Source organism: Xylocopa sonorina, chromosome 6, assembly GCF_050948175.1.
Source record: "Xylocopa sonorina isolate GNS202 chromosome 6, iyXylSono1_principal, whole genome shotgun sequence".
In the NCBI taxonomy this organism is placed as follows: domain Eukaryota; kingdom Metazoa; phylum Arthropoda; class Insecta; order Hymenoptera; family Apidae; genus Xylocopa; species Xylocopa sonorina.
The window spans coordinates 8,879,778-8,893,599 of NC_135198.1; the positions used below are offsets into that span (position 1 = coordinate 8,879,778).

Below are 13,822 nucleotides of genomic sequence, written 5' to 3' on the forward strand. Positions count from 1 at the left end.
AAGATTTACTTAAGAAGGTTCCACGTCAAATAATTATGGCTGAAGTATCCTTTTCGAGATCGAAACGCGTAAATATCTTCTGAAATTCCACTTAGAAAAAACAGTCCGTCAAAAAAACTGAGCGTGTTTATTATGAGCTTGTATTCGAGAAGATGACGAATCTGTTTTCAGTGCCTGTCTAGTGTAAATGAAGGAAGTCCTTTCTAAACCTGCGATACCAACGTCTTGTCCTATTTTTTCATTCTCCTCGTACGCAACCTAGAAAAAAAAAATACAAAAACAAAAGGCAACTTACCTTTTCCATCTTACACGAGAATCATTATTCGTAACTACGAATTGGAATGCGAATCTATCAAAGAAATGGATAGTAGAAAAGAAGAAAGCATAACCAGACGAGAGGAACGAGGAAGACTCTTGAGGATACGCAAGCAATAAACGCAAGAAAATTAAATAATAATAAAGTATATTAAAAATCGTATACAATTTTGATTTCAATATATGTATATATATATAACGATATGGTGATCGGTCGTCGATTACTCGTTAACTACTATGGCAACATAAAAACTTGTACAAAGACGGCGGTCGAGCGTAAAGTCGGACCAGAGGATCGATCCATAGTATTTTTCAGTGGAGAAAAGAAAAGGGAAAACCTAAAAAAGCTGAACGATGAAAACGTACAAAAGAAGAATAGAGGGAGGCAAAGCTACCGTTTTGGAACTTGGAAATATATAAATTCACCGCTGTCGGTGGGACCTTTTGCTTCGACTGCGAAGCGATGGAAAAAGAAATAAAAGCACCCCTAATGAGAGCTAACTCGATGGATGAAATTCCTGGACACACTCGTTACACACAGTATTTTCAATTTTATTGACAATCATCGTGACAAAAAGTGGCTTACAAATACTCGTTATAAACTCCTCCCCCTCGTTTCTCTAACGTCGCGTTCGTTCTTTTCGTCCCATCAATCCTTCCGCCATCGCGATACCGGGCTACTCCCTCATTCTTTCTCTCCCCCTCGTTCCGTCGCCCTTTTTCCCTCGCCTACATCCCGTTCCCTTTCCGCTCTCTTCTCACCTCTTCCCATCACTGATCGTCCACGAACGCGACATTGTCCGTTTTCGCTCGTAACAGCTTGGCGTGATATGTGACACTAAAGGTTCTTTACTCTCACTACTTTACAACATTACACGTGTACGTTTTTCGTTTGGCAGGGGTCCCCGTACGGGATGCGATACGGGCTCTTTTTTCATCTTTTTTTTCTTTTTGTTCGTTTTCTCATTTTGAGTTGCTTGAGGCAGTTATCGTTTTTCAGTCCTTTTCGTTTCGTTTCGTTCCTTCACCGTAGTTCGCCCTCGTTTCCATCCGCGTGCGCGCAACACGCTCCCACACCTGCTCGGCTCGCGAACCGCCCCGCGAGCCGACGATCGCGTGAGCCGACGAAATTTCAACGAGCAAGGGGCCGAAGCATGCCAGCAGCCCTGACCGCGTCGATAGGAAAACGCACGTAACCACGGTAGGGGTTGTTGTTGTTGTTCCTTTTCTTCCTCGTTCTGCCATTTGTTTCAGCGGCGTCGAAGGAATCCTTAACCCTGCTACTACGCTCGCACGCGATACACGACATCCGAGATGTCTCCTTCCCCTTTCGACCTCCTCCTCCTTCCCCCTTATCCACCAGCGAGATTATAAAAATTATGAAATATCGACATCGCGTCGCGGAAGCGCGCGCGTCCACGCGCCGTGGCCCCGCGCACGCTTCTACGATCATATATATTTATATTCATATATTTATTTTTATATTTATATTTATAATGTATCTGTGTAATATATATCATCATTTTACGTACTTAACGGTGTTACTCGTTTATGCGTGTATCCGATCGCGCGCACTCTGACAACGGCTACTTTTCTATCGCGCGGCGGACATACGTGGAAAGACGCGCGAAGAGGCGCGTGTACGCACGAATTGCCTTTACTCTGATCATTTTTTTTTTTTGCTTTCCATTTTCCTCTCTCTCTCTCTCTCTCTCTCTCTTCTTTTACCTACGATTTATATTCATGGGTTACGCCACAAAAGTGTCTTTTCCTCTACGACGTGCGAGTATGTACGACTGTGTTACGTGTGTGTATTCGGTGGTATGCGTGTGCGTATGCGCACGGTTCGAGCCTCTACTAGAGACAAAAAGCCGTGCAAGGTACAAAAAAAAACAAGTGTCGCTCGAAATCGTGTTGTCTCTGGATTTTCTTCTTTTTTTTTCTTCTCTGCCAGCTACGTTCGAAACGCGTATATATGAGTACATATTTATATGTATATATAAAACGGTAAGGGTTAAGGGGTGGCTCCGTTCCATAGTAAAAAAAAAAAAAAAAAAAAAAAAGAAAAAAGATACGTTCGACGCGCGCGAAATAATGTTCCCCGCGTGTACATCGCCTCCACGTACAGTAAACACGTTTCTGCTTTCCTTTTTATTCTCTTCTCGTCGAATCCACGCTTCGATCGACGCGTTCCTTCGCCCGCGGCAAGACTAGCGGCTCCTTCGAAGCTCCTTCTCACAGTATTCCCATTGACACGCTCTATTATTCATTGCACCGAATGTTCGACACGAGTTCCTTCTGTTGCCTCGTGCATTTCGCGAGACGATCGACCCCGTTGCGGAACGGATCGAGACAAATTCTCACAAGCTTTACGGGCTACGATTAAATTATGTGGGTGCGCAAAAAGGAACGCGCCGCCGTCGCGGCTGCGCTCGACTGTGCTCGCGCGGCTGTACACATCCTGTCGATCGGTATGAATCATATTTTTGATGAACGTTCTTTCCCTCCTCACCTCGTTCGTATTTACAGCGTTACTCTACCTAACGTCTAAGAATGATATTTACAGTTACCACGTTCTCCAGCTATCCTCGGTTCACTTAAATCTGCGCTATACACTCGCTCGCGCCGCGCTTCGCACGATCGACGGCGGTGAGAACCCGTGCTTCGCTCGTGTCACGAGAGTACTTTCATTGCTCGTGATGATCGATCAGGGCCAATCCCTGTCACGATATCGTCACGCGAATCGACTAGCGACTAAATCGTACGAAATTAGAAAAAAACCACGCGCGACCACGGATCGCCCCGGGACACACCGCCCTGATCCTCCAGCGACGGCGTCTAATGAAAGGTCCGTGTTTTACACCTATACTTCGTTTACGGCTAGGTTAGATAAATTAGACGAGACGATACACGTTAGACGGACATGCGGACTGTACGAGCTCCGCTACGGTATATGCTAAGTAAGAAAAGAGTACAGATAGATACGAATAAGAGAGAAATCCTGTCACGCGTCACGCATTCGCACGTTTCGTTCACTCGAGACACTACATACGGATTCACGCGGAAACAACGCAATCTCACTAAACCGGCCGGGCCTCGAGCGCCATTTTGGGGGATCGTCGCTATTATATATCCAACGTTTTTACGCGATTCGCGATCCACGGTTAACGTCGATCGATTGTACAAATTTCGTCGGGAAATTTACGGAGCTCCGGTTAAGAACGGGGTTACGAAGCGGCTCGAGACCAGCGGTAAAGACACGTACGGGCTAATTATACGTATATCGGGTAATCGAGAAGCACCGTCGCGAGTCATCATCGACGCTATTCGTCGCGTCGCGGAGAGCCACGCGGACGCCAGGTTGCGTACCCATGCGAAGAAGCTCGCGACCCGTTGTTCACCACCCCCCGGTCGCCCGTTTCGCGTATCAGCGGTGACGACGCCACTCAGAAATCGATTCACACTTCGGTGGCCTGGGTGTACGAGGGCGCGAGCCCGTGGGCTGGCGTGAGGGGGCCCGTTGTCGACGCCAACGACCTCCTCGAGTATATGGTAGCGGCCGAATGCGGCGTGTGCGGCGCCGTGTGTGGCGCCGTGTGCGGCGTGTGCCTTCGCGAGGCCGAGGCGAAGGGCTAAATGGGCCCGTAGTTGCTAAGGGCGGAAGGCCTCTCCTGTTGCACCGGCTGCTGTTGCTGTTGCTGCTGCTCGCAGCCAGCGGTGTTCATGTCGCCTCCCGCCGACTGGTGACGTCATACGTGCGACAGAGGGGGTTGCTTGAGGACGTGATGATGGAGATGGTGTTGGGAGGCGCTGGCCACGCTGCCTGGAGGGAGCAGAGCGCTCCCTGGTCCCGGTGCCGGTGGATACGGGACTCCTACACGTCCTACGACGCCCTTGATGCTGGTGCTGCCGATGCCACCGCTGACGCCTGTCACGCCTGCTACCATACCGGCGCCACCGCCTCCGTGACCGCCTCCGCCGCTCCCGCCGCCGAACAAGCGCCTCCACAGACGTTTCCACGAATCGACGGTTTTCCCGCTCCAGATCCACACGCCGGACGTGATGCCGACCGCGAGAGCCATGAAGTACTTGAGCATCAGGACGGAGTACAAAGGTTTCGCCCTCGGTCGGCAGGGGCATGCCAGCGAACCGAGCCACTCGTTTCTTAACGCCGTCTCGTATATGTGACAGGCCAACACCACTCCGGCCGGCAGGGTGTACAGAACGCTGAACACGCCTATGCGTATCATCAGTTTCTCCAGTTTGTCCGCCTTCGCGCCCGGCTGTCGTTTGATCACCGATCGGATCTTGAACAGGCTGACGAACCCGGCCAGCAGGAAGCTGGTACCCAGCAGAAGGTAGACGAACAACGGTACCAGGATGAACGATCGTATGCCGTCCGGTGCGACGGTGCAGACCCCCGCGACCGGATCCCCAGCCACTCCGCCCGCCACGTACGCCCATACCGTCTGCACCGTTGGCGCCAGCCAAGCCGCCAGATGGAAGTACTGCGAGTACGCGGCGATCGCCTCGTTGCCCCATTTCAGCCCGGCCGCGAGGAACCAGGTGAACGCGAGGATCACCCACCAGACGGACGAGGCCATCCCGAAGAAGTAGATCATCAGAAAGACCGTGACGCACGCTCCCGGACCCTGCGCCCCGGACTTCAACGCTGGACCGTCGCAGGCGATCTCCTCGTGGCCGAACACGCTCCTCGAGAGATACCCGATCGACACGACGAAGTAGCACGCCGACAGGAACACTATCGGCCTCTCAGGATACTTGAAGCGCTGGGTGTCGATCAGAAACGTGATGACGGTCACGAGCGTGCTTGCGGCGCACAGGCCGCTCCACAGCGCCAGCCATACGGCCGCGAACCCTCGCTCTTCTTGGTTGAGAAACGCCCCGTGGCACGGTAGCGCGCAGTTCGGTACCCCGGCAATGTCCTGGATGATGTTCCGCGCGATGCTTATCGGCGGCACCGGTATTACCCCACTTACGGCCATGCTTGCCAGACCAGCCCCGCTGCCGATGTTGCCGGTGTTGCTGCCGCTTATCGGCACCGGAATGACCGTGCCCCCCGCCCCCAGGGGTACGAGGGGTGCCCTGCACCGGCACGCGCAATCCCTCGCCCTTTCCCCCGGGGGATGCTGGCAGTTTTTTTGGTTCTTGCCTGGCTTGCACCGTTGCTGTTGGCTGGTCTTCGAGGGCCTGGTGGGCCGTGGCGGGGCCGCTGCTGGCAACGGTGCGCTACTCGCGGCTCCTCCGTTCCCGGAACCGTATCCGGTGCTGCTCGTGTGATTGTCCTGCTCCATGCAGAGATTCTCCTGGTCACCGTGAACCGGTAGTCTCTCGCAGGCCATCCTCTCCGGCCAGGAGAATCCGTACTGCTGCATCAACGGCGCGCAGCCGGCTCGCGCTCTCTCGCAAACGCTCCTGCAAGCTGGCAACGGTTTCGTGTACTCTGGTAGACAGATCGGCGTGTACATCGAGCAGAGGAAGAACTTCAGGTCCGGAGAGCACTTGATCTCGACCAACGGCCAGAACTGGTGAACCTCCAGCCCGGCCTCCTCCTGGTTGTCGTGGTTCAGCTCGTTTGGCATCGCCGTCAGGTTGTACCCGATCCCGCGACACATTGGGATCGTGATCTCCTCGCATCTGCCGTTCCCGTTACCGGCACCGCCGCCAAGGGACGAGTGTCCAACGCCGCTGTTCCCACCGCCGACCACGCTGTTCCCGGACCCGACCATGCTCCCAGAGGCCGAGCCGCCGCCAGCCGCGACGCCCACCATCGACGACGAGGAGGCAGAAGAAGAGGAGGACGCGGAGCCGCTCGACACCGAGCCCACGTTGCTCACTGGACTGATCGCTGATTCTAATCGAGCGTTCGGCAATACTGCGAGCAGCAGTAATGGCAAGACGCGCGCCATCGTTTCGCTTCGAAGCAGTCTCGTCCGTCGAACGAGTCCCATTCTCGATGGCTGGATCGGTTTACTCCTGCGTGGGTCGCATCACTCCGGCCTGCAACAGAAAAGATGGTACTTTTTTTAGTTTCTCCCTGTTTCTTCGTACGCGCGTTACGAGGAGGCGAGGATTTGCAACGGGTACCCTTTTTCTCGTTGTATCGTTTCTAACGCGAGGTAGGAACGGAGCACTGTTCAAATAATAGTTTGTTCGGTTAACACATGGCGAGGAAGGAAGCGCGCGAGGGTATTCTGGAACGATGCGTGTCGTTTCCAGGGGACTGTTGGCGCACGTTTTAGCACGTCTCTCGTTAATCCGTTCGTCTGCACTGCTGGCCAAACACGAGATGTTTTAGCCGCTGCATACAATGTATGCGTATCAATTAGGTTAATGGACGCGCGTTAACGGGCCGTTATCTTTCGGTTTCTCTGGAAACACGTTTCCCAGAATTCGATTTCCGTTGCCTAACTCCCCGATACGCTGCTGCAGCCTGCGAACCTCCGGTTGCATCTCGACAAAGACGGATCTATAAAACGGAGCCAACGGATAGTTAGTTTCGCCATTGGGAACGATCCGACCGTTCGATGACTATCAGCGAGCCGGTGTCTGGGTAGTGGGCTAGCGTCAAAGGGCTAAACGAAAACGTGTTGGATCCCAAAGTCAGACGAGCGGACCTAATTAAGCCAGGGAAGATGGTCCCCCTAACTAGCATAACATTATATAACTCGAACGATCAGCCGGCCAAGATGCTCGTATTTGCATAACCACCCGCCGACCGAAACTCGACTCGTTCGTTAAGAGGCCGCCGAAAGACAGTCTGCGATCCTAACGAACGCGAAGGGCGCGCAAGGTTCAGGTGGCTGCCGCATAAATCAACGTCGGACGAGCCTAGATCCAACGAAAAGGGTATACAGCCCGTACCTATATATACACACACACACACACACACACGCGCGCGCGCGCGCGTAAGGATAGACCTGAGAATCGAGGGAATGGAAGCAACGCGTCGAAGAGTGGAATGGAAGTTCGATCGGCACGCATCGCGGCGAGAAAGAGGAACGTCGCCAAGAGAGTGGAATCGGTAGGCAGAAAGGGTGGCGAGCGGAGCAGACGGGACGTGAGGCTCGGTCGCGACGAGAGTGGAAAGGTTAACGCGGAACAGAGGCGCGAGGAGCAGCGGACGGTGAACGGGCGAACGGCAGGCCACGGGACGACGAGAGTCATGGGGTCTTATAATAGTCGTGGGGCCGCGGAAAACACGTGACCGGAGCGAAATGTTATTGTAGGAGGCGGTGTTAGTTTTACCGTTTGTTAACTGCTAGCAACCCCGACGCACGCGCTCCCGCCGCTATTTATAAGACGCTAACCCGGCACTGTTGCATCTCGCCGAAGGAACGACCGATCCGTCTCCCTCTCTGCTCCTTCGGCTACGTGTGTGGCTCGTGCCACGGGGACGGGAGATTGACGCGCGAGTAGGGAAGGATCAGGGAAAACGGAACGCGTCGTCCTGCCTGGCGTAGAACCTGTCCGGAGATGGAAGGATTGAGAAAGAAAGGGGGCTCTCTCCTCTTCGCGGCGAGGCAAATTGCCGCTGTCTAGCCGAGACGGGATACGTTTTTTCCTCTCCTGCCTCTGGCTTCCGGTTGAACGACCAACAGCGGAGAGAAAGGGCGCGGGTTATAGCCGCGCGACGTATCGCGGGCTTTAAAACCGCTCGCGTTCCTCGACGTCGACAATGGGACATTGAACGGGACGACGGGGCGCGTTGGGACTGGGATGGTAACGATGAGACCCGCAGGACCGAGGATCCTTGAAAGCTCCAGTTTTAAACGTTGCAATTCGCGAGTGGCCAGCCGTCGCCGTCTCAGGACAGAATACGCGGGCACTTGGTGCCTTTCTGCACAGTTTTCAATGAAGAGGAAACGCAGAAAGAGAACGCCCCCGCCGGCCGCGACCGGGAGCCCGCATTCAGCCGGGAGAAAAGGTCAACCGGCCGGAACGAGAATTCGATATTCATGGCCGACGGCTCGTAACATCTGAATGGCCGGTTTTAATCGGTCTCCGAGGCTACTCCGCTCGCTTGTCCCTGTCTCCGTGGTATTTGGAAACACGTGACTCATGCGAGCGGAACACCCACGCCCGTGAACGCGTACACCCCTTGGATTTGCGCGCGCGACTCTGCGAGCAGCGGTAGCCGCCTCCGGGTTAATCGACACGTGGTGGCTAATGGGGCCGCAATTTTTCTTCCGCGCCCTCGCGCTCCCTTTCCGTTCGAACGGCACCCCTCGCGACTCGAATTTCGAGATCGATCACACGCTCGCTCTACTCGACGATTCCACAGAAAGACGCTTCGGAAAATATATTTCCACGTATCAACGCGTATCAACCACGATCGTGATTGCTTGGCGTCGAATTGTCGGAGCGGAAGACAATTCGTCGAATTGCAAGCGTCGTTCGAACGAACCCAAATAATTCCGAGCGATTCAATTAAGCTCGATCTCGAGGATCACCCATCGCGTCCTACAGCGCAATCGTCTCCAACACCATGCAAATACGTAGTCGCGTGGCTCGTCCGAACAATACGAGCGAAAGCTCTCCGCTCGAGACAGAGGAACGTGCACGCCTTTTCGATTATTAATCGCCACGTGGCCGTCCCCCATCGCGATCCCCGGCTGGCCCAACGAGTCCCACACCTCGCGCGCGCCTTATATCGGAACACGGTCACGCGCGATTCTACCGATCGATCGTTAATCGTCGGACAACAACGTGCGCCGCTTATTGACGCGTCCGGCTGGCCCACGACCAAGAAATTATCGCGCTCGAAAACGCGATACTGCCCCATCGCGGGAACGAGCAACGCTTATTATTCCGGCCTCACCTTCGCGTTGCTTCATTTTACGTGACCACCACCACCATCGTGTCTGTATCTCGAGAAAGGAATGCGGGGCTGGCGATGAAGACGATGCTTTCCCTCGACCGTTCGCGCTATAATTTCCCATTAAGGAACATTTTCGCGGGATACTTTGAAGAGAGAAGAAGAGAGAAGAGCGGAGAGGCGAGGGGGCGGAGATCGTCTCGGAGTAATGAATCAATTTTAAAGAGCCTCGCCCTTGCCAGGCGAATACGCGGAGCGGGCGGCGTTGTTTGGCTTATGATTTACTCCGCTCGCATGCAAATCCCGCGCACCGTCCGCCCGTTTCTTTCCCGAGATGTGGGCGAAACGAGGGTGTTCCTCTTGGGGAATTTTTCTTGTTACGTGTCGCGACTGCGACGAGATTCTTTTTCCTCCGAGACCACTGATTTATCGAGGGTTCACTTTCTTCTTTTTTAATTTAGACCGTTTTTGCAGACTTTGACCAGATTCAGTTTATTTTTAATCGGAAAAAAAATTCTCTTCGAGCCACTTTTTAGAGCAGCTGAGCAGCTTACGTAAGAAGAAGGGCCCCGGACCAATTGGACTTCCGAGCAGGGATACGAACTCGAATTTTTCTCTCGCCCGTGCCTGACTGCTCTAACCAATTAAGTTGTCCAGCCTGTCAACGGATCCTTTCTCCGTGAGTCACACGCCTATAACGGCCTGATAAATGCGGGCGTCCTTGGTCGCGTACGGGATTAAGATTTCAAAGCCAATAAAGAGCACCGAATTGGGAAAAGCAGGCCTTTTCTTTTTATTCGGACGCACGGGTGTTCCTCGATCCTGACGTTCGAAATCCTTTTTTCACGACTATGTGAAACGCTGTTATTAATTTCGCCAGCGACGCGCGGACGCTGTTATTCCCAGGGAAACACAATGCGGACCACGATGAGAACTACACCAATAATTTTGTATGGAGATCGTGGAAACGGTTCGGATGCGAGCCATTATTGCAGAGATAACGAGGCGATTGATGAGTATTTTTAGTCCCGCGTATCATACGCATCGGTGGGATCGCACAGTTAGCATAACATTATCATCGGTACCTCTGCCATTATTATAGCACCATCGGACGCGCGGCTTACAAATTGCATTAATCTTCTCCGCCATTGATCATTATATTTTATCGAGGTATCTCACAGGGTACCGTAACGCGTATCCGATTTATCTTAATGGACATTTTGCCACTTGGTAAGGTCGTGCGCTCCTGCATATTCATGTGAAATCCGTGTTCGTTACATCTAATTTTATTTACACGGTCTATCGCGCTTAATTACCGCGATACCATACCTGCTCGTGTCAATTGCTGGCTTCCAAACGAGAGTTCCATCCGTGGTATAAAAATAGTAACACCGAGCGAAGCAGCGCGGTGCTGCCTTTTCAGAACAGCCCGTCGCCTGATTAACAGTGACCCGCTAAACAAAAATTTCAACAGCAGAAATCCCAAACGAATCGTTCCACGGACCACAACCAGTTCGCGGTCCGTGAGCCAAGGGAGCGAGGGACGGAGCAAAGAACGCGTTCAACCACGAACATGACGCGGCGGAACGGCTCTCTTCCTCCGCGTCTTGTCAAAATACCGAGTCGCGCTCGCGCCGTAACGAACCATAATTAAAACCGGGTCCCAATCGAGAGGCTGTCGAATCAAGAACGCGCAACGACCGTAGCGGCGGTTCGAAACGAGAAGCCAGCGCGATTGCGCGCGTGGAGCGAGAGTCCACTGATTGGCCGCGGGTACCAATATGGCGTTTTCCCTCTAGGACCGTTCGCGGAGGAGTAAAAGTTCGGTCGAGCGATCGGCGTGCGAGCAGCGGGCAATTTGTCGACGCCAGGCGATCATAACTCACGGGGAACGAGCCTCGTCTCTTGCTGGACGGGAGACGCTGCGGGCAACCGTTGGTGAAAAGGCCGCGGAGGATCGAGTCCGTTCCAAAGTCGCGCGGAGAACGAGGCGCGGACCCGTTTCGTCGATCCGTGACGCGTGGTCGTCGAGGAACGTTTCGTTTCGTCACGAGTCGACGGTCAAAGGTAACCGTGCGCGTAGGAAAGGTTGTACACGCCTGGGTACGCCGTACGATCCTGCGAAGGCGTGCTTTTTGCGCGCGAAACGCGAGAGGAAACGCGATACAAAGAGCAAGCGGAAAGAAGGAGAGTGAGAGAGAGAGAGAGAGGAGATGCAGCGGGTCCGAAAGATGCATAAATCAAAGCGATCGCGGAGATTTATGACGAAGGTATGGATAAGGTAAGCGCGACGCGGTCGTTAGTTGGCAAAACTGACGGCGCGCGGTGTCAGGTTTTATATCAAATCGCGCGTCACAGGGCATTAATCATGAATTCAAGGGAGAGCTCGAGCGCGCGCGCGCGCCGGTAACAGGGATCATGGGGAAACGAAATCGCTTGCCGGTCGCGAGCTGTCTCCGTTCACGGGTTTGCCTTCGCGGGTACGTCCCCCTTTTCCCTCGCTCGTTTATCTCATTGTGCCTGAGGTAGGCGCGCGAGGAAGCGCGAGCCGCGCCGCGGGACAGAGGCTGAACGCGATGCTCCGAGCGAGTTCGACGAGGAATGTTAATAATTGAAGCCCGCGCGAGCGAGACGAGATGCCACGAGGGAGAAGGAGAATCTGCATGCACGTACGCGCATGCATACATGTGCGCACCCACACGCATATATATCGGTACGCTGAACGTCTGCGTGCTGAAACAAACTTGTTAATCCTTTCGCGCGCGCCGCTGTCTGCCTCGAGCCCCCTTTCAAATCGTAATGGAGTTTCGACGCGTTATTATTCCAAGTGCTGCATTTAGCGGCCCCGCTGAAGAAGAGGACTCTATCGCACCCGGTAACCAACGAATCGAGGAAATTGAAAATCGCTACTCGGCGCTACCGTTCGCTGCGTCCACGTATCCGCGTTCTACGGTACATCGATTCGTTTAAACGGTGATTCCGTTCGACACTGAACGCTGCTGATATTTCCTGTGCTTCCATCGACTCGAGTTAAAGCCGACTAAGCGTTCCAATTGCACCACCTACGTTGTAAGAAGATCTATGTTTCGTCTACACCGACGAGAGACACTGGAAACTAGTTTCTAGCCGACGAAACGTCGCGAGCACTCGAAGAAAGGCTAAACAGCCGGAGAAACTCTAGAGAGGGGAACCGGAAACTCGAAACGAGCTAAAGCCGGAGGAGACAAAACATTCTCCGTGTTCCACGGCTTTTGTAACAGGAGCATAATCTCTATTTCAACGAGCCGGTTTAATTCACCCGGTTAATAAACAGCCACGTATCTAAACGCCGTCAACTCTTTCTACGTCGAACAATATTCGGCAAAACGAGCAAGAGTGTGGACACCTGTTGCGAGTCTATCCAGAAAACGAGCCACTTTCGCCCCTGGCGAATCTGGTGCCTCGCGACAAATGGCTGCGCGTTGTTCCATTCAAAACTTCCCAAGAAAAAAGAAAGAAGAACCCATCAAAAACCGACGATTTTTCTTCTAAACGATGTTCAACGAATTATCCGATCTTCCTCGTCGTTTCTATCGTCGATTTGGAGAAGTCGAACTCGAGACGAGTAACCATTTGATGAGATCATTTTCGATGCATGTATCTCGTCTGAAATAACGATAGGGATAAACCACAGGAGGCGAAACCAGCCATATAAACAGGAAAATTAATTCCTTCCGAGAAGTCCGATCAGAGGCAACGGCGTTAATTATAGACGAAAGACGCGCGCGCGTTCGATTCGTTTTCTGCGATGGTTGGTCGGACCTTGGAGAACCTTCGGGCGGAATTTGAAATCGGCGTCCCGCCGCGCGACTCGCCGTTGCATGATGGATCGACATCGGCAGAACGCGACTGCCAAAGGGGTAAAACGACGCGGGGAACGGGTGAAGAGGAGGAATCGTGGAAGGACGAGGATGTATCGTCGTGGAACACGAGTGACCCACGCTGGTTTCGTGGAACCCACGAAAAGAGGAATAAATTCTATTCGCGCCTCGCAATGGCTCTCCACCTCTGTCTTTCCCGAACCGTCGACGATATTTTGCATAAATTATCCGGTTGCCGCGGGAGGTCCTGTCGCGAGGCAGCTGCCTCTCTCGATTGGCAAAATATTTGCGAGCGTGGCCAGGCTGTCGCGTATCCGGCGACGCGGTGCGACTCTCGTTTCACGGGGTGGGCCATAAATCGCTTGACGAGGATGCACTTTAGAGTCGGATACTTCTTTCCGTTTCCTCGGCTGCTTGTTTAATAGCGGGCCGCGGATGTTTGTGGATTTCGAACAGATTGAAATGCGCGAAATCCGCGGAATGCGTGTAACGGACTTAGATGTATTAATAACCGTTCCTTTGAGTGCTCGAGATCTCGAAGATTCTCGTTTACTAAGCTTTGCCTCGATTAGAAAAATTAGCTCGATTCGAGAAAAATCTGCTGACAGCCCGTCACGTCTTCCTTTTCTCTCAGCATTTTCACTCCTTTCTCCTTCCCATTGCTCGTCTCGTTCTCTCCTTAACTTCCTTTCCCTCTCGATTTCAGCTTTTTACTCGTCGAGTCGTTTTGGCTCGAAAGGGGGGGGGAGACCTTGACAACCTCTCGAAAAATATACGAGCGGAGATATATTTTTCTCGCCCGATGGAA

At 53.1% G+C, this 13,822-nt stretch overlaps 1 protein-coding gene across 3 annotated transcripts in view; it reads right to left on the reverse strand.

Annotated features, from left to right (window-relative positions):
• Nucleotides 1-3,723: 3,723 nt before the first annotated feature.
• Fz2 (frizzled 2) overlaps nucleotides 3,724-13,822 on the reverse strand; it is a 190,893-nt gene continuing 180,794 nt past the window's right edge. For all 3 annotated transcript variants that reach the window (XM_076896771.1, XM_076896773.1, XM_076896772.1), the window contains one exon: nucleotides 3,724-6,336. In XM_076896771.1, the coding sequence (XP_076752886.1) occupies nucleotides 4,065-6,287 (2,223 nt within the window). In that variant the 5' untranslated portion in view covers nucleotides 6,288-6,336 and the 3' untranslated portion in view covers nucleotides 3,724-4,064. The remainder of the gene's footprint in view (nucleotides 6,337-13,822) is intronic.